The sequence below is a fragment of the Crocodylus siamensis genome, chromosome 8 (assembly GCF_052110815.1).
Source record: "Crocodylus siamensis isolate JL-2025a chromosome 8, ASM5211081v1, whole genome shotgun sequence".
In the NCBI taxonomy this organism is placed as follows: Eukaryota; Metazoa; Chordata; order Crocodylia; family Crocodylidae; genus Crocodylus; species Crocodylus siamensis.
The window spans coordinates 78,421,097-78,441,264 of NC_143402.1; the positions used below are offsets into that span (position 1 = coordinate 78,421,097).

At 57.5% G+C, this 20,168-nt stretch overlaps 1 protein-coding gene across 4 annotated transcripts in view; it reads right to left on the reverse strand.

The window, feature by feature from the left end:
• Nucleotides 1-135: 135 nt before the first annotated feature.
• Nucleotides 136-20,168, reverse strand: part of BAIAP2 (BAR/IMD domain containing adaptor protein 2) — an 80,474-nt gene continuing 60,441 nt past the window's right edge. The window contains exons 7-15 of one of the 4 annotated variants that reach the window (XM_090059706.1): nt 19,517-19,669; nt 16,117-16,344; nt 15,504-15,702; nt 13,860-14,061; nt 12,594-12,662; nt 11,630-11,792; nt 10,448-10,546; nt 9,129-9,163; nt 136-2,367 (exon numbers count right to left, since the gene is read on the reverse strand). In XM_090059706.1, coding sequence (XP_089915832.1) covers nt 2,298-2,367; nt 9,129-9,163; nt 10,448-10,546; nt 11,630-11,792; nt 12,594-12,662; nt 13,860-14,061; nt 15,504-15,702; nt 16,117-16,344; nt 19,517-19,669 — 1,218 coding nt within the window. In that variant the 3' untranslated portion in view covers nt 136-2,297. The other 3 variants (XM_090059705.1, XM_090059702.1, XM_090059704.1) reach the window with 3 other exon arrangements.

The following is a 20,168-nucleotide window of genomic DNA, read 5'->3' on the forward strand; positions in this document are numbered from 1 at the left end:
CCGGCAACGTGTTCAGAGCCCAGTGCTGAGGAGACAGCATTGGGATCACCCCCCACGTGGTGCCAGCAGTGCCCACCCCGGAGCAGAGGCAGGCTGCAAGAGCTGCGCCCGGGAAAGAAGATGCAGGGGACGAGGTGGCGGTGGCGTGTCGCTTTTATTGCTTATAAATTACGTCTCCAACACAAAATCATCAGCATCATCGTCTCAGGCTGTGCATCGCGTCCACTCTCAGGCTCCAAAGCACAGGGCAGCAGTGCGCGGCCACGGAGCAGCTGGGCTGGGCGCGGAGGGCTTGCTAAGCAGCCCCCTCCCTAGCAGGCTGCCCCAGGTGCGAGCAGGGCCCGAGGGGGGGCAGCACAGGGATGCAGCATTGAAGCAGCCCCCATCCATAGCCCTGGGCTTGGAGCCCAGAGCTCCCTGGGACCTCACCAGGCTCCTTGCTCCCTTGGGTGCTGGCTGCTGAGCTGTGAGCAGCCCCCTCGCTGCCCCCCTACAGCAGCAAGGGGAACCGTGCTGGGCTTCGCCTCCCTGGCACGTTCCTCCTGCCCAGCTTTTTGCAGGAGGGTTTTTGGTGCCTCTGGGGCCCAATGAAGGCAGCCAGAAGCCTCAGGCGGAGCCCATCTAACGCACGAGGAAAATGCAGATTTGGGGCTCTGTGCCAGGCGGCATGGGGAAAGGAGCCACTGCAGCACAAGGCAAGTGCCTCGATGGGGTTGGCAGCACGGATGGGTGGCAGGAGGCAGGGATAAACACTGTCCGACAGGTCCGGTGCCGTTCTCCCAGCCAGCTGCATGTCCCTGCTCCCAGGCTGGGCCCAGGGCAGCTCTGGTATCTGCAGAAACAAGCCCTTCTCCAGGCCGGCGAGGGGCTGAGCTAGCTAGCATCAGTGATTGGCGTAACAGACTTTATATAAACAGAGTGCGACCGTGGCATTCATGGCCCTTTGCTGCTCTGTTGCAGACTAAAACTACTAGCCAGAGGAGACCCAGACATGGAGCAGGGCATCCTCTAGGCCCAAAGCGATGCAAAAGTGCCAACAGACACCATGGCAAAGGCAGCGGTTTGCAAGGGTGCTGCCCCACCACCGGGCAGCCAGCAGGTCCCAGACAGGGACCCCCGCACCCCAAGAGCAGGGCAGAAATGCCAGGCACTTGCTTTTCCCTGTTCTTTCCCCGGGGGGAGTGAACTGAGGTGCTGGGACCCGCAGAGCCAGCAGTGCACCCACACCCCCGCTGAGCTGGGCCAGCAAAGCCAAAGCCAGGATGGGCTAGGAGTAGCAGGGACCTCAATAATAAATGCAGCCTGCAGCAATCTCCAGCTCCCCGTGTCAGCAGCGCACGGGCGGGGAAGAGGCTGGGACAGCCGGGGAAGCCTGATCAATGCTCTTGCACTAGCATCAATGCTGCAGTCTCTGCTCCCGTCGCTCCCCGCCCCCAGGCCCACCCTCTGGGGCGGTCTGCCGGGGCACTGCACAGCCGATCTTACCCACGTGCGAGGTTGTGGCTACCAGGACGGGGCAGATGGGAGATTAAAATGCTCACGTCCCAGAGGCCGGGGCAGGATGGGCGGCCGGAGCTAGCATCTCCCTTCAGTCACCGACACTAGCTCTGTGCAGCCGGGGGCTGCAGCAGGCTCCTCCCTGCCTCTCCTCACCCCAGTCATCCTTGTGTTTCCCCCCCGATGAGGGGGGCTTGCGCGGGGTTGGGGCTGCAGCCATCCCAAAGCAGCTCTAAAGGCACCCGAACAAGCTAAATGCAGCGCATGTCCCTCCGCTGGGAGCGGAGACCCAGCCTTTTGCAAGATGGTAGGAGGGCGGCAGGGCAGAAGCCACCGCAGCATTCCCCACTGAGGAGAGTCTAGGCACACGCTCGTGGCTGCACGGAGGTCTCACTATTGCACCGAGCGTGGCTCCTCTCCAGAGGCCTGTGCCTGGGCTGAGGCCGCTCTCTCTGGCCTTTAGCTTTCCAGCTTCAGGACAGAGGCAGGGAGCTGTAGCATGCAGCGGCTTGCTGAGGACCTGCACTGCCGTGGCACGTGCTGACACGTGAAGGACAGACTGCGCGGGACCCGAGATACCCCCTTGTCGTGGAGGTGGCTGCACCGGAGCTAAAGGAGAGAGAGAGAGTCAGGGGCTAAGGCTTTCGCTTTCCGCTTTCAAGCAGCAGGTTAGACAAACCAGAAACCAAAGCGCCGGAGACGGCCGCCCTGGACAGACGGACATGCAAGCAGCGGCGAGGATACAGCCCGTGTCCGGCACGGCTGGCTGGGGGAGGCGCTGGCTGTCCCGATGCCAGGACTCAGCTGAGGAGGGGAGCCGACCTGTCGTTCGTCACTGTGGGTTTCAGCTGGACGTTGGCAAAAGGGTTTCTGCAGAGGGAGAGAGAGAGAAAGGCGGGGGTTAGTCGGGGCGGCAGGGATCCTGAGCAGGGATGGCGAAGGGGGGAGCAACACAGCTGACAAGGACTCAGGGGGCAAGACAGCAAGAGACACCCAACGAGACACCACACGCTCCTGCCGGGGACAGACGGCTCCGGCGCTGGCTCTGGAGATGCACTTGGGTCAGGCCGGATGTGCTGGCTTGGACCCACGTGCTAAAAATGGGCCAGCAGGCCCCCTCCTTGCCTCCTAAGACAGCAGCAACCTCTCTGAAGGGGACGTTGAGCCTTTCTAGCTTCTCCCTAGGCTTTAGAGACCCAGAGGAGCAAGAATCACCACGACGGGGCCGTGGGCCCTGTGGATTTCCCCCTGGTGCTTTTCTACCCAGCCAGTCTGGGAGGTCAGGGCTTCAGCCCCTTCCACGGGGAAGCGGAGGGAGCAGGGTTTGGGGAGCAGACAACACGCACGGCGCACACACAAGTGCTCCCACGAGTGCTGGCGTGTGCTGCCCAAGAGACAGCATCAGACAGCATGGAGGGAAGGCAGAGGGGCTTTAGGAGCCAGCCCACCACCCCATGCAGGCACTGCCCCACAGCTGCCCGGCACAGGGGCGCTGCTGGGAAGGCAGCAGGGCAGAGCCAGAGCGAGCAAGGAGAGGAGCTGGGAAGAGTTTAGCTGGACCAGACACAAGAGCACATCCCCAGCCCCCACGCACCCCACGGGAGTGCAGCGGAGCTCGGTACAGACACGCTAGACACCGCACAGACATGCCACGGGGGCACGGACTCTAGACACACACCTGGGCGGACACTGGAAGTTATTAACCTCCTTTGTGTGCTCCAGCCTTGCCACGAGGCCTTCACGCAAAGGGCCCCTTCCCCGTGCAAGCAGCAGCCCGTGGCTGAGCTGAGTGCCAGGCACCCGGGGGCTCGGGGGTCCGGAGATGCTGCAGCTCTGAACAGGGCTGGGGGCGGCCACGGCAGAGCGCTGGGGCTGGAGGCAGCTGGGAGAGTCAGGATCCTCCCGGAGAAGGGCGGGGGACTCAGAAGAAAGAGGACCCCAGGCTCAAACTCATCCCTCCCAGGACAGGCAGCAACCAGCCGGCAGAGGGCTGCTCCGCGCAGCGTGGGAGGTTAATAAAGCAAAACACGGACTGGTTCCAAGGTGCCGGCCTGGGGCCAGCCCGTATTTGCATGGGCGTTCCCGGCTCCCCCACCGTGCCCCACATATAACAGAAGTGCAATTGCACACACAGACACACATACATATTGGCTCCACCAGAGGCTTCACACATGCCTTTTGCCAAAGGACGAGGACTCGCGGGACACCGGTCCCCGAGGGCCCGACCCATCGCACCCGGACCCTGATGATCACCCACCGTGGAGTGGAAAGAAAAGCAGCCGCTTGCCCCTTTCGGCCACCTTGCCAGGGGGAAGCTGCTCCCCGTCTCCCCGTTGCCCTGCCCCAGCTGAAGGCAGGGGTCGGGGGGTCCCCACGACTGCATCCTCGTCAGCTGAGTTTGGCACTGGAGGGTGCGTGCAGGGCATGCGGGGGCTCGGGAGGGGGTTGTGATACCAGACCCCCATTAAGGAGGGTGCTGGTGGGGGACAGCTCTGGGGACTGGGAGCAAGACCCCTGCAACACGTGGGTGCTCTCAGCAGCTGCCAGGGGCCCCACATGCCCACAGGGCTGCCGGCAAATTTGGAAGCCGCCGAGGCCATTCTCCCAGAGCCAGCCTGTTTCCAGCTCCAGGATGGTAAGACATCTCCCTTCCCTCCACGGGTAGGGAACAGGCCTCCGTGCTGGCCCCCTCTCTGGGGGCTGGGGACGGGGTTCCGGGCTGGGTCCTGAAAGCGAGCGAAGAAGAGAGAAGCAGAAATGAGCCGTTAAACCTGAGCACGTTTGGGTTCGTAGCCCCGTGCCCCACAGCTGCTGCGGGCAGAGGGACCTGGCTTCAGGGCAAAGCCCGCGGCTGCTCCTGGCTTCCTCGGTACCTGGATATCGAGCTGCTCCCACTCTCGCTGGCCGGCCCCTGCCGCTCCGCACACCTGGCTGCAGAGAGGCGACGGTGGCTCGCAGGAGTCCGTCCGGGTCTTGCTCACTCCAAGCGAGAGGCTGGGCCCTCATGCTAGGCTGCTTCTCTGCTCCTGCCCCACTTCCCCCACCCTTGAACCTGTCAGGGCTCGTGCCAGGGCTAGCAACACAGTCTCCCACAGTGAGGCACCCCAGACCTGCCCCATGAGAAGTACCTGGGCCATCCCCATTAGCAGCAGTCTTCCCCCAAACCGGTTCTCAGCAGCCCCCTCCCATCCCACGGCAACGTGCGGAGCCCCCACCTCAGCCAGCAGCAGCCCGGCTTCTCAGGACCATTGCACCCCGCTTTCCTTCCAAGCCCATCTCCTTGCTCCAGCTCTCATTTAAAAGCGTGGCTTGGTTTTCAGCAGGACGATGGATTACCCTATTTTTAAGCCCGAGCAATTAATATCCCACCTAATGAATGCAGATTTGCAGCTCACTTTTTCCTAGGGTGCCAAAATAGCTTCTGGAGCTGGGAAGGAATGGAAAGGCTGCTGTTGACTCAGGGTGGGGGGGTGTTACTTAACTCTCTGGGTTCAGGGCGAGTGAAGGAGGATGAGCCCATAGCTCGGACCACCCTGAGGCTCCAAGATCAGTGGGACGGGCTTTGGCAGTAGCCGAAGGCAGTGCACACTGCAAAGGGTCCTTGCATTTTGGAGCCCCTCCTAAGCAGAGGCCCCTGGGCCCCCATGGCACCAAGCGCCTGACACTTGACCAGCGTAGGGGGTGGAGCAGGGCACCGGGCGCTGACCTGAGTGCACCCCCCCAGGAAAACCGACATACGTACGTGTTGCTCATACGCCGCAGAGCGCCCGGAGGAGGCTGCGCCCATAGTGATGCAGCGGCCAGCAGCGTGTTTGATGCAGAGCATCCATGCCATTAGGCAAGAGCATCAAACACGGGCGGCCCCGAGAGGGGCGTGTGGATTGAAGGGGAGAATTAGATAAAAAAAGGCAGGAAAAGGGAACGAAAAATGCTCAGTGCCCAGCTATGGAAGCATGAAACCCGAGTGCTCCGCCCGGCGGGGAGAGGAGGTGGGGACGGGCAGGCATTATGCTACGAGCCGTGCACAGATACAGGGGTGGTTAGAGACAGGTGCATTGAGGCTGAGACTCAATGGCAGCGGAGGAAGACAAGTCCCTTTCAGGAGCCCAAGGAAGGCGAAGTAGCTTCCACCAATGGATTCAGGTGCAAGCAAGTGACTGAGTGAGGAGCTGTGCTCTGGACGGAGCGTCATGGGCAGGCTAGGAGGCCCCCGGAAACCGGCCGGCATTAGCAGTCCCTGCCGGCCACCAGCGATAGAGCCGGGACCCGTCTCCCCCCTCTCCTGCCCGTACTAGCCGGGTGCCCAAGCCTCCAGCTCCTGAGCGGTCAGTCCAGAGCACGCTGCAAGTGCGGGGGGTTGGCACATGAAAACTGTGAACTTACTAACTAGTCAGGGGGGCCTCTCAAAACCGGGCCACTTCCACATCAGGGCTGCAAGGGAAACAGAACGTAGTTCGCATGACACGTGCTTGAGACGCCTGCCGCGGCTTTCGGGGGAACAAAACAGGGGTGAAGGGGAGAGAAGCTAGGCTAAGTCTTGGTCACGCTCCCGGGAGACTCCATCGGCTGCGTTACGTGCCTCTTGAGGATGAAAATAAAAAGGAAAAGTTGTGTTGGTTAATACCGAGCACTCACACAGTGCGCACGCGATAGCTCTCCGCTGCCGTTCAAAGCCTGTAACGAAGGGCAAGCCCGGGTTATAGTCCCCCATTCGCCAGCCGCGAGGAAAATGTCCTGTGGCATCTCCCATGCTACGCCAAAGCATTCCTATCAAAAAAGGACTGGCCTTGGCCTTCTCGTGGGAAGAGGGTGAACGGAAAGCCTTGCATGCCAGTTGTTACCGTAGCTCCTCGCAGCCCCCGAGGGAGGCTCAGGGCTGCATGATCTTCCCAACAAAACCCTGCTGGAAAGCAATGAGGTCTAGGTGTCTCCCGGCTTGGAAATCAGCAAGACTCACAACTGCACCCGCTTCTTTCTCAAAACAAGTCCGGGCCTTGGCTTCGTGCAGAGACGATGCATTTAAATGCTGTTGCAGCCGTTCCCATGCACAGCCCGTCGGGTTTAAAGGCACATGGTGCAGACCTGCTAGCTGAGCAGAGAGAAATGTGGCAAGGAGCAGTCATCTCCTGACCCTCCGCAGTGCGGGGCATCGGGGAGGGGGGGAAAAAATCTGGGCACTGCAGGCTGGTGAGTGGTCAGGGTCACAGGCATCAAAGCCCCGAAAAAAACCACCGAGGCCCGACTCAATGCAATAAATAAAACTTTTATTCAAACAATGAACTCAGTACAGGGCACATTTCTCTTCCGCTTTGTTTTTTTTTTTTCTTAAAAAAAAGGTTCTCTCAGCATTTTACAATCTTCATACAAGTTCTGCTAGTTTGTTTTCTACATTCATTCATTCCGCACAGAGTACCCCTGGATTAAAAATCTTTAGCAAAATGAACATCAAACGCAGGAGGCTCTACTGACATGTGCCCGTCGACTATTATATAAAACAAAAAAAAAAAGAGAAACTTTTCTAGGGGTGTGGGTTTGTATGTATGCGTGTGTGTGTGCGTGTATATTTATATATATGTATATTGCCAGCAATGTCTTAGTAAACAGGCATGTCAGAGGATTTAAAATCACATCAGAGAGAGACAGAAAAAAAAGGAAGTGTGTATACAGCTTTGCAATGAAGACTTTCACCGGCACTGAAAGGGTTAAGTCTGTACTCTGGGTGTGAGCCACTTTTTACTGACTTCCCCGAACTCAGAGATTGAAGAAGCAATACCAGTAGCCATTAAATCCAATCCTACCGTGTTTGTCTCTAAAGTTATCAAGACACACAAAGAAGATTGACAGGATTTAGGAAGTTGAAACACCGGACTTTTTCCTCTCTCTCCCGCCCCCTTCCCTACCCCCCACCCCAAAAGCCAGTTGTTGGGTTTTTCCTCCTCCTCCTTCTTCCTCCCCATAAAAGTCCAATTTTAAAATGCAAAAGTGTCTTTGGATTTGCTCTGGCAACCTGCATAATACCACAATTTATTCCCCCAGAGACACGACCGTGAGGTAACAATACTTTGCTACAAAAAATATATATATATATACATATATGTATAGTTATAAAACAACCAAAGACAGAGCGAATCGTCCCGGCCTGGGGTGGGCCGCGGGCTCTGGCCACGGGGAGCAGGGCACGTGCCCACCCTCCCCTGGGGACCCCCCGCTCGTCTGCGAGGCAGAAGCCCCCGCGCTACCCACTCTTCTTAAAGCAACTTTGCTGAGCGTGGCTGAATGAAAGTGGACGCCCCGCAGAGCGAAGGACCGGGCCCCGCTAGCGTCTACACCTGCCTTCCCTGCAGAAACCGGCATCTTAGCAGAGTCACGACGAGAGTGCAAGTAACAGTACGGATACCAGAGGCCATGCATATTGGTTCCACGTGGGAACGGTTTCTTCCGTGTGGCTAGTAAAAGGCGGCTCGCGGGAAGCCTCGGACAAGGGGCAGCGCATCTCACAACCCGCCACGGCTGACTAGGGGAGGGAACCCGCGGCGCCCGGCGGGCAGGTTCTGCTCTGAAAGGCTTCGCCAAAAAGGGGGCAGCGGAAACGTCAGGGAAGGGGGCAGGTAGCAGCACCATGGTTTCCTTGATGGTCACAAGTGATCAATCCCGAAGGAGGAGGGTCAAAGGAGAAAAGAAGAAAGACAAAAACAAAAAACAAAAAAGGGGGGAAGGGGCAGGGGAAAGAAAGCAGAAAGCTCTTCAAAGCAGCAGCTGCCATTGCTAGTCAGGGTGTCCTCACACAGTTGATACCAAGCTGCCACTGCCGCTGCGGAATAGAAAGCACAGGGACACTGCCAGACTGCACGCCACGGCGGACAGCAACGCGCGCTCACCGCCATGCAGTCTCCCTTTGCTGCCGCTCGGCTCCGGCCCCTGCGCTCTCCCTGCCCCGTGCCGCCAGGCGCCTGCCCCGGGGGCCCATCTGCTCCGGGCCAGCGGTCAGGATGCTGCTGCTGGGAGGAGGACGCGGCGCGCTGCCCCGTCCTGGCCTGCTTTCACCCGCAACTCGGCTCTCGGCTTCTCCAGACTCTGAATTTGGCTTGAAAATCCCTGCAAGACTCGACGTGACCAGCTTTGTCAGCTGGCCTGTCCCCTGGGCAAATGCCTCTGCTCTGCGGGTCGCGGTCCCTAGCACAGTTAGGCGAGTGCCCGGAGAAGATATGGGGACAGCGCGGAAAGGCCCCAAGCCTTGGCAACGTGAGAAGCCGGGAGGGCGGATAGTAGTTTATACCCTTCTAGCTTATGCAGAGGACTTCTACCCCCCCAGAGCGGGGGTGATCCTACCTATGACCCCGGATAAGGTGAGGGCTGCCCCTGCACAGGCCTAGGGAAGCTGGAGGACGATGTCTTCGCTCTGCTCAAGAAAGGCGCTTGCAGGCGACCCAGCCGGATAGAGACATGCCTGAATGATCCGACCTGCTGCACCCCCCACCCACGCCAGGCCCGATGCGGCGTGCCCGCTGGTGTGCGGCCGGCCACCTGAGAACGCTTCCTACTGAGGGACACTGCAGCATCGCTTATGCTTTCCAGAGCTACGAACACCAGCATTCGCTTTACATAGTACGGTATGAAAGAGCGACTCTTACCTGCTACCAGATCTTGTCCCGTAGTCATCGAGGCCCTAAGGAAAAGGGAGAGAAAGCGAGAACCCAAGTGAGCATCCAGAGACCCGACAGCTGCCGTTAGATGGCACTGGAAGGTCACGAGGAAGCGAATGCGCTTGCCCCCAATGGCTTTCGGACTCAGAGCCGAAGCATTGGGGCAGGGACGGGGATGGAGGTGACTTCAAGGGGGGGTCACGTGGCTGAGGGGCAAAGCGGCACAAAAGAGCACGGCATGTTCCAGCCGGGCCGGTTCGCGAAGCCGCGTGCAGCCTGGTCCCTCCGCCCTGCTTCTCGGCACGCAGGTGCCGGGAACTCGCACGGGGCCGGGATGAAGTTACAAAGCGCAGGGGTGAAATGCTCCATGAAAAGGAAAAAACAAAACAGGTGTAAGGACCGTAACAGGCTCCCACCAGAAACCGCACAGGGCCGCAGGCTGTTTTCTGCTTCCACCAGCGTTACACGTGGGCCTTAGGTGAGCTTCTTGGAGGGAGGAAATATGGGCCGTGGGGCCCCGAGGGCCTGATGGGGAGCAGGTGATGCTGAGCTCCAGGAGGACAGGCCCAGGGATGGTGCATCCCTGCACCAGGATGTGTACGGAGAAGGGGGCAGGGCAGCTCACCAGAGCCATGGCCCCCTCCGCTTTTGCAGCCGAGCAGCTTGGCCATGTTTTAACCAGCTGGGGAGCCCGTGCTGCCTCGCTAGCTCTGCTGTGCAACATGAATGCTGCCCAGGCAAAGCCCCAGGTTGGTTCGGGATGTGCAGCCCTGCTCTTCCAAGAGAGAAAGCTTCCAGTCCTTCCTCCTCCAGATCTCCCCTCCTAACGAGCCAAGGTCCCTCCATTCCTGCCACTCCAAGGAGACCATTCAACCCAGAAGCTGCTTTCAAAGGCTTTTGCTGCTGTGCCCTTAGGCAGGGCTGGGCGACAGGCTTGAGGGGTTTCCTCCACCTCCAAAGCCCACGAGTAAGGCAGAAAAGCACCCCAGGGCCCTGTGGGCAAGGCGTTTCTGGTGGGAGACTCTCATGGAAGCAGCGAGTGTTGCCGATTGGGAGTTGACGCTGCCGTTTTGTCCCAGTCTCTGTGTCTCACCCACCTACTCCGAGGCGGCCAAGCTGGCCCGTTTGCTCCGTTCCCTTGGGCTTTTCCCCCCACGTGCCCATTTTGGAAGCATCCTTGCAGCCCCTGTCCCAGGGGAATGCAAGGAGGAAGATCCCGGAGCCTTGGGCGAGCCACAAAAAATCACCAGGCAAAAACAGCAACCCCTCGCAACCCCAATAGGAGCATCGCCGTTGTTCAGACTTACGGCTGTTGACCTAGTGTAAGGCTTGTAGTGAGCAGAGGGTGGTTGGCACAGGCTACTGGAATACCCTTTAATTGCACAACCATAGGGTATATGGTAGTCCTATAAATAATGAATACAGGCCTGTTGGAGAGCAACCTTCATTCGCTGGCTTTAGCCCGACATCAAAACAGTACAGCTCACTGAGAGACATTTTAGTGCATTTACTTATTCTTTAAACAATGGCTTAACACAACGCAGCTGCCAGCAAAACAGCCGCACAGGCTACGGGCAACCCCAGCACGGCGCCTCAGTCCCGCTCCCGGCCCCATGCATGACTGAGACAAGGAGGGCGACTGCATAACGAATACGATGGTCTGGGAGTTGCTGCATCTGTCACCCCACAAGCATCGCTCTGCCTGTCTGCCCTGGCTCTTCTCATCCCCATCCTTCCTCTGGCACATCTGACTGACCAGCAAAGCAAGTGACCCGACAGAGGAGGGTGCCCACCACCGCACAGTGAAAGCCAAAAGACGGGCATGATAGTCTCTGATGTAACAGCAACATCCCATGGCCACTGGAAGGTGCCAGGGCATGGAAGGGAATCAGTCCGATTCAGCGCATTAAGCGCTGATTTAAAAAGAGAAGAAAGTGGGCCAAGTGGGTAGGAAAACCACTCTTTTTTAAGCTTTCTCCAGATACAGTCACAGCCCCTTATTAGTCACCATCATCAGACCAAAGGCTGGAGGTCTGCTCTTTCCAAGAACTCACATTTCTAAGAGCACCTAAGTGCCTTGGGACCTGGCATCTGATGCTGAAAAGTCAGTTCTGTTGTTTCACCAGCCATCAGTGCCCATGCACATGGGACATGGGCACTTTCAAAGACATTTACCCAGGAAGACAACTATGCCCCAAAGGAGCAAAATCCCGCAGGGGCAAGACTGATCAATGGCAGCAACATGGGCTATCCAAGCACCCATGCCCCACAAGCCCACTACAGCTGCAGAAGCCATGACCCAAACACCTCCACGGTTGGGTAGCTTGTATTTTTTTATTTTAAACTGCCACTAAAATCAAACGGCTCCATCCTGCCCCCCACGCCAGAGGCAGCAGCTCCCTGGCTGCTGGCAACGACGCGAGGATCGATCTACGCTTGCTGTCTGCAGCCAACGGTTACCACTGTCCGCCGGGATCCCAGCTGCTCACCTGGGAGAAGGCCGGCATTGCCACGCTGTACGGCCGCTGCTTGAAAGCGTTGGCGTTTTGGGGGGGGAAGCCCTGTGAAGACATGCCGTAGTCTGGCGGCGGGATGGCGATGTCGTCCTTATCCAGCAGGTTGCCTGTACTGCTGCTTTTCCCTGGCTGCAAACTGCAAGAATAATCTGTCAACACCCTCCCCGACCTTCCCCGTTGGTAGCCCGCAGGGACCCTGCTGCTTTTCAGAGGGGGCCACAAGTAGCGAGTGCAGCAAAATGGCACAGTGCATTTAATCCTGAATCTCAGGAGCGAGTGACAATTTATCAGCTTTCAAAGCCATGAACGTGTCCTCTGGAGACCGTCACTTCTCCAGCTGGTGGGGGTGAAAGATCCTGCAGTGCAGGGAAGGGACGTCCCTTTATGGCTGTGCCCTGGTCCTCTGTGCCACTCTGACCCGGAAGCCCCTTTCAGGTTTATCTTGTTGCTGAGAGTGGTCCCACCGCCTGGTTTTGCAGGTGGATGGGCACCACAATGCAAGGTCCTTTGAATCCCTGTGCACGAGATTTGCAACCCTGTGAGGGGGCTGAAGAGAGAGGGGCAAGAAGAGGGGACCACTTGCCAGAGGGGAGAGGACCCGCTCTCGCTGGGCACTTGGGAGCTGTTGGCATGCCCCCGGCAGCAGCCCTCAGGGAGACCATGCCCTCCCACCCCCGTCAGCTCTGGCTCCTTCTCCCTCCCTCAGCTCCTGCATCACACTGCAGCAATGTCTGAGGTGGCACATGCCATGTGCCACACCTGTGTGCTTGGGGTTATTCTTGGCACACCCGTGGAAACAAGACCCAGTGCTTCAATAGTGGAGCTGGGAGAAGCCAGTCACGTTACTCCCTCATGTCCCTCATGCAAGCAGCCCAGAGCCAGCAGCCCCATGTCTCCCAGCACTACGAGGAGCCTGCTGCCCGAAGCGGGGTTTTACCTGGCGTGAACTCTGCTGCTTCCATCGCTGTCCAGAACCCGCGTGTACGAGAAGGGGAACCAGCCTCTCCTGCAAGGCAGAAGTGCGAGGAAGAGTCAGCCTCCCCCTGCATCTTTGCACAGATGTGTTTCTAGGCTGGACTCTAAAAGGACCCCACCTGCCTGCATTGCATCTCTCCCCCCGACTGCCCTTTGGGAGCCGGCAACTCGTTCAGCTTCCTAGACATGTCTCAGAACTGGTAAGGAAGATGCTGTAAAAAGAAAGTCACTCCCAGCCTCCTTGTCCTGCTCTACAAGTGTCTGCCCTTCACCTCTTCATCCTGCAGTGACCTGGCAGCAGATGGGGAAGAACCCAGCAGAGTTTTTTTTGTAATCTCTAGGGTGTTCATACAGGGCTAAACTTGCCCCCCCGGGGTCTTTTGCTGCGGGCTGCTGGCCCCTGCCAGCTCAGGCTTCTGCGGGGAACATGTGCTTTGCAAAGCGGGTAATTTCAGGGGGCTGGAGTTTGGCATGGAGCTGCGCCCCACCATCAACACCCTCCCCTGCCAGTGACACCCAGGGATCCTGCTGCTTTTCAGAGGGGACCTCAAGAAGCGAGAGCAGCAAAACGGCACAGTGCATTTCATCCTGAATCTCAGGAGCGAGTGGCAATTCACCAACTTTCAAAACGGCAAATGCACCCTCTGGAGACAGTCACTTCTCCAGCTGATTGGGGTGAAGAATGTGCAGAACGTCTGCTTTGCAAAAGGGGGTAAGACCCCCATCACCCTCCTTCCTCCCCCCTACCGAGACTCTAGCAGGTGACAGCCGCCTGCGTGCTTGCCACAGGAAAGCAGAACGGCAAGAAACGAGTCGATGAGAGGCCTGGCAGAGTAATGACTCACTTGCTCAGCCCCTCACTACAGCCTGATCCTGCTAATTAGGTCAGTGCTTTATCATGCCCCAGCCATCAAATTCGGCTAAGCCAGTGTTTCATCTTAGAATCACAGACAAGGAGGGTGGGAAGGGACTGCAGGAGGTCACATCTAGTCCAGCTCCCTGCTCCAAGCAAGACCAGCCCCAACTCCATCATCCCAGCCAAGGCTTTGTCTAGCTGGATCCTTGCTCAGACAAGGCCAAGTTCACAAGGTGCCTTCTAGCCTTGCAGGAAGGCACGGAGCAGGGTGCAAGGGCAGCTGCAAGACACTTGCTGGTACTCAACCCAACCCAAGCCTCTGCAGTCCAGGGCGGCTCTAAACCAGCGGCATGACGGGGTGGGGGCTCTCACATCTTTGTCTTCTCGCTCTCTCCATAGTGCCAGCCGTCCCGGGCCTCGGGCACCAGGAGTGTGATGAGATCCCCCTCCTTGAAGCTCAGGAGGGTGCTGTTGTCCCCAGCAGCGTGAGAGAAAATGGCTTGTACTCGTGTCCGACCGTTCCTCTCGAGCCCGGCGGCCATGGAACTGGAGCGTGGCAGAGTCTTGTTCTCAGCTGGCGGGAGACAAAGAAAAGGCCTGAGACCTCAGCCCCGGTGGCCATGCACGTCACAGACACAGCCCCAACCCGAAACCCTCTCAAGTTACTCATAGCCACAGCACAATATGAGGATGCCACAGCACGTGGCTTGCTCGGTGTTGTTGCCGTTGAAGGACCACGGCACTGTGGGATATGATAAGCACATCCAAGCTTACTGGACATAATGGGAACTCCCCCCTGGATGGCCAAGGCAGTTCAGGAGGCCCCCACTTCTTGGCTATGCAGTTGGCTTTTAAAATACTTTTAAAGGCAGGAGCACACAGGTGGGAAGCTCGGCTCCCAAGCTGTGCATTTCCTCTGGCATTCAACGTGCTAACAATCCTCACATTTCAGACCATCTCGACTCTAAATGGTAAGTGCAAACAGGTCATTGTGTAGTTCAGAGCTTTCTGGACTCGATGCGCCCCCGGAGAGACTCGAGACCCCCCTTGGAAAGTGCCAGCTCTTAGTTTTCATCCTTTTTTTTTTTTTTTTTTTTTGACTATTGGATGATGATAGAACAATTCTTCTGTTGCAAAGAACTCAAAAAGTCCACAGCAATGGACTTCTGTTTGAAATCTCTGGGCTTATCTTGTGACTTGTGCTCATAAGCCTAACAGTGCAAACACTGCATGGCACCCTGGTTGAGAAACCACTGTTGCAGTGGCATATGCCCAGGCTGAATTTGTCACTCCAGACACTTCACCATTATGTGTGGGAAGGGGAAAATCCAGAGGGGAGCTGTGCGGGCCCACGTGAAAGGAGATCAAGGAGTTGCAGCTTCTGAAGCAGGGCTGAGACATGGTCCTAGAGTATTGACAGCATGCATAAAGGCAGCGCTGGCATTGCAGGGAAAGCCCCTCTGGCTTTGGCCTAATCCAGTGGCTTTATCCCATCAGGGCAGGTGACTCTCCGTCATCTCTGTGCCCTACAGCAGTGCCTGGAGCACCGGGGCGTCCCTGGGTCTGTCTGCAAGAGCAGAGTGCAAGCATGAGAGAGACGGCCCCTGCCCTGCAGAGCGACAGCCTGCTTCGCCCCACGGAGCCATCCTGATCTACCTCTCGGAGGGCAGGCGCGTTTCCTCCCAAAGGAAACTGCCAGTCAAATGAACCCCCGTGGTTTTCTAATCCTGTGCCCAGCCATGCATGAAAGTGGCAACATCTTTCATGCGGCTGCTGAGATGCCCCATGCATTACTGTCTAGTTACTAATGAACTTAACCCAGAAGCTACCGGACAGGAGGCAACTGCCTCTGAGGGAGCCATGGCCCTTTGTGGCCACCCAAGCCCTCCTTGCCCTGTACTGACCCTGACAGCTGCTCATCCCAACTGAGCTGGTTGCAGGACTGTGACCCCCATGTGCCAGATGTGCTGTGTGGCCACTGGCATGGCTGTTTTAGGGGTGGGGGGCAGTTCTTACTTGCTGCATAACTGTTTTTGGGCTGGACGTTTTTGCGCACGGGCAGCGTGTTGGAGTAGGAGTCACTCAGCTTCTGGGGCTGCGGGGGAGACAAGGGCTTTGACTGGGCCGGCTTCCTCTCCGGCCAGTGGTTGTAGTCCTCGCTGTCAGGGCCCGAGACACCATTCATCACAGGGATGGTTTCCTGCGCCGACATTCGCTGCAGGGAGGGGGGAAAGCGGGAGATGGCTGCATTATGCACATGAAATGATAGTCTGGCCATGCGGAGCAGCATCCCAGCACTGCTAAGCCTGGTATTCTGCCTCCAGAGAGACAGCCAAGACTGAAGGCGTCAGGAGGAAGGGCACAGTCACCCACGGCACGTCTAGGCCATCAGCAAACCCCTTCCTAAACCCTGCAGCTATCCTGTCTTACAGCACATTACTCACTGCATGTCCGCCCATGCTGGTCTCCATCCTATTCCCTGCTGTATGCTCTGAGACTGGCCCCAAGCCCCACCACCGCACCCAGCGAAAGTCTAGGAGAAGGCGACTCTCTGTGAGCCATGGTACACCCTAAAGGAGTAGGTTTATAATGCTCAGCAAAAGCTATCTTGCTCACACCGTGTACTCACCCCAACAAACGGGGCCAGCTCTGGTGGGACAGGGAGTGGCTTGGCACCAGGGATGGGCTCCGAGATGATGAGGTTTGATTTGGACGTCGACAGAGGGGCGGGCAGGATGGTCCCGTTGCTGCTGGCAGCCATCTGCTGCATCAGCTGTATGGCCCGGTCCGGGATCTTGTTGGGGTCGGCACAAGACTGCTGCCACAGCGGGAGCTTCTGGGCCAAGATCTCCCTCCCCTAAAAGCAAAGGAGGAGGAGTGAGTCCATGAGAGTCCTGTGAGGAAAAGCCCGCGTGCCCCTCAAGAGCAGGGACAGGGAGAGAGACATCCTGGCATGGTTCCCTTCTCAAACCAAGCCCTTTGGATGCCTCATGTCCCGGGTCCCAAAGGCCCAGGAAGCAGATCAAGACTATGATGCATCTAAAGCTAGCTTGAGACCTCAAGTGTCCCCGACCCGGACGCACAGCAGACTGGAGCAGTGACAGAGATCCAGCTACCTGCATGTGCGCATGCTCAACACTGGCATGCAACCAGGATTTGGCTTGTGACAGTGGACAAGCTTGCAAAAGCTCATTAAAAGCTGAGCAGGAGGGAGGGAAAGGTAATGAACTTCCTCTGCTGGCAGGAGGTCGGAGGAGCTGACATGAAGAGGTGGAACCCGGGTGTGGAAACTAAGACCCATCAGTCAAGACCTCTCATGTGAGCAAAGGCACCTCTCAGGGAGGACGGGGCAGACTATACTGGGTAAATCAGTGTTAATGGGGGCTGAGCTTTGCAATGTGCCTCCTCTGCACAGCCCAAAGCAGCCTTTGCAAACTCCTTTCCTGCAGCTGTCCAAGCTGGCAGCCGCTGTGCGACTGACAAAGTGATGCCATCTCTGGAGCCGGCCCACTGGCCTGGCTAGGCAGGTTTATTTTGGTGGGAGGCAGTGTTTGTCCTATTCTACCCTACTAAGTCGCCCCCCTGAAGAGGCCCGAAATTTGCTCCCACCAAGTAGGTGCAGTCTTGGTGCCTGGCTAACGAGGGACAGGCGTTCGAAGGCAGACTGCGGGCAGCCAGGTCCCTTGCAGCATGTCCTGGTCATGCCAGGGGACTCCCATTCCACCCCATAAGAAGCTAATAACTGCTGGCCTCAGATCCCAGGGAGACTTGGACACGTCATAAACAGAATGGCAGCGATGTGGGACAGCGACAGGTGCAGACACGCCATCCATGCCCCAGATATGCCACTCCTGGGCACAGGGATGGGAGGTCATCTCCGCCTGTGACCCAGCCACTTCCCAAAGGAACCTGCTAATCTTCCAGGGCTGTTCGGTTTTTGCAGCTTCTGACCTCCAGCCTTTGGAGGCAGAGGCTCTAGCTTCAGCCCGCCTCACCTGGAGCAGCCTGGTGGCACAGAGGGCTCCTCTGCGCAGACTCCAGGGCTGAGCTCTTGCTTTTCTGCTTAGATGTCTTGCAGTTCCAGGGGTTTGGGCTGCTGAACTTCTCAGGAGCTAAAGGCATGGCTATACCATGTCACCAGTGCTCAGGGAAAGTGGAGCCCCGGAGCAGACCCCAAACATCTGCACCCGGGCTTGGAGGTTTGGTGCTGTAGTTGCTCCAAGATTCGTTCCCACAGCCAGGCTGCAACGTGAGGGCAGGAGAGCTGCTACGGAGCAGGGAAAGGGGTGTGCTGAGCACTGGGGGAGTGATGGAGTCATAACCCAAGAGCAAAGAGCAGCTGCCATCCACCACGCCACTCTCAAAGACAGGCCCACCTCGCCACAGGACACGCAGGAGAATCATCTACCAACACCACGAGGAAGCTAGCCAATTTTTAAGCAGCACAGAGGCTGCTGCTCCCAAAAGAGAAATTTAACTCAGCCCCAATTAGCAGAGAGCAGAACTGCAGGGTAAACGCTTACCCATTTGCCTCAAGATTAGCTATTAACCAGGGGTTTAATTAAATGCCACCCTGAGCTATTTTCCTTGGTGTTAGCAAAAGCCTCTTTTGTTGTTTTCTTTAAAGAATAGGGTCATTTTCCCAGGACAGATTGCAGTGCCTTCAGCAAAAAGCTGGTGCCTGCTGGCACATGCATGCACGCACAGACACGCGTGTGTGCACACACATACGAGATGTTGGCTTTGGAGTGACACTGCCCAGCCCCAAATCGGCAGTGGAGCAGCACTATTCACCAGCCATCCGTGTCTTGTTAGCTCAGACGGGTTTGGGAAATTAGAATACACGTTACACGTACACCCACCCACCGCATGGGCGAGCCACCTGCAAAAACTCATACAAAACAAATCTCTCACATCCTTGGCTGCAATTAAGGCTCTAATTTTAGCTCGTGATGTTTCAATAAGGTGCTTCTGTGATATTTGGTGGCAACAGGAGTGCCACAGGTCTGTGGCCGGTGGGGGGAGGACCCCAGAGCTGTTCACTAGCCCTAGGAAAGACAAAACTCTCCTTCTTGATCCTTGTGAAAAATTAACATATGTTGGTTATTGACTCAGCACATACTACAGTGCTGGGATGGCTATGACTAATTGCAACTCGTCTGCTACTCCCTGCTTCCAAGCTCAGCCTTGACAGATGGATGGGAGAAGTGAGAGGAGTGATGTCGGGTGGGTGGGGGCCGGGGTGGAGGGGGGGAAGCAGGAATATTCGAGACGGCAAGCTCCCGCAAGAGGCCAAGGGTCGCATCGAGGAAGCAGGGGGTATCTAGAGAGGCACTGTACCGGCGTGAGCTACGGAGCCGGGCACCAGGAGCCTCCGCCGAGGTCCCGAGCTGGCAGGCGAGAGGTCTGGGCTGTCCTTCCCCCATGGAACAGCGAGTCCTCGTGAGCGAGAGGTGTAGGCAGGAGCAAAGTGGGCAAGTGGGAGTTGGGAACAGCAGCCGCTTTCCTATTTAATCCTCTCCTTGGAGAGTGATGAGCTGCCAGGTGACACTCGCCGCCCCACACTCGGAAGCCGCCTCGCCTACTTACAGGCCTGCCTGCCCGGAGAGGCCTTGCGGGAGAGGTATATTCAGTGCTCTCCCCAGAGCGTTGCTCAGCAGGCACAGGTGGAGGCAGGTCACGCTATCATCTCCCTGTGGCTGCCCTATTTGGGGTCTTTAGTAGCCAATTCCACAGAAGCATCCGCCCAGCCATGCAGACAAAGGATGCTTTTCACCCTGCCTGCCCTGGGGCAAACCCTCCAGAGAAGTCTGCATGCCCAGCACCCCTGGGTGGTCTGGGAAAGGGGGTAAAACTAGCTCTCGGAGCAGCACCCCGCAGCTCAGCACCATAGATATCCCCATTACTGCCTCGTCGGTGCTCTTTACTACCAGCCGTGAAGGCTCCTGGCAGCCGCGAGAGAGCTGCTGTAGAAAGGCATCTCTGGCCGTTCCCTGGCGAGGTGGGGCATTTCAGACACGCCGGCTCACCTTGGCGTGGTAGGTGATGGCGTTTTTGGCCACAGCACACTGCTTCTCGACCAGGAAGCAGAACCTCCTCCTTTCTTCTGTGAGCGCTGTCTTGTAGCCGTCGGAGACATAGTTTTCTAGCTCGCCTTGCTTGTTGCTGATAGCTTCAATATACTGCAAGGGAAAGACAGGCAAAGGGATTCAATGGAGAGGGCAACCGCTCTGCTGCACAGTTATCTCTGCATTCAACGAGGTGTACAGAAAGTTCCCACAACCACATCTGTCCGGGCACCAATCCCCTGCAGAGCGGGTGCCGGTTTATTAAACCCGACATCAACACAGCGGGGCTTTTTTTGTTTTCGGTATTACCCATCGCAGCTGCTCCCACGAAAACCATCACCGCGCTTTTACATAACACGCATTTTTTCAGATGGAGTTTAGCTAACGACGTGCCAGCAGGGGGCAGCAGGCGCACACACGCATGCACACGTGTATGTCCGTGTGTGCGCGCGCGCGCACGCGTGTCTCACCAATCGTCCTTACTCATCTGAACTCCCCCACACAAAGCCACTGACTCACAACGTGGGCTGCAGAAGGCGTGTGGGTGGGATGGGGGAAGGGGAAGAGCTGTGCTGTTCGCTGCCACCCTCTCAGCCATCCCCACGCACCTGGG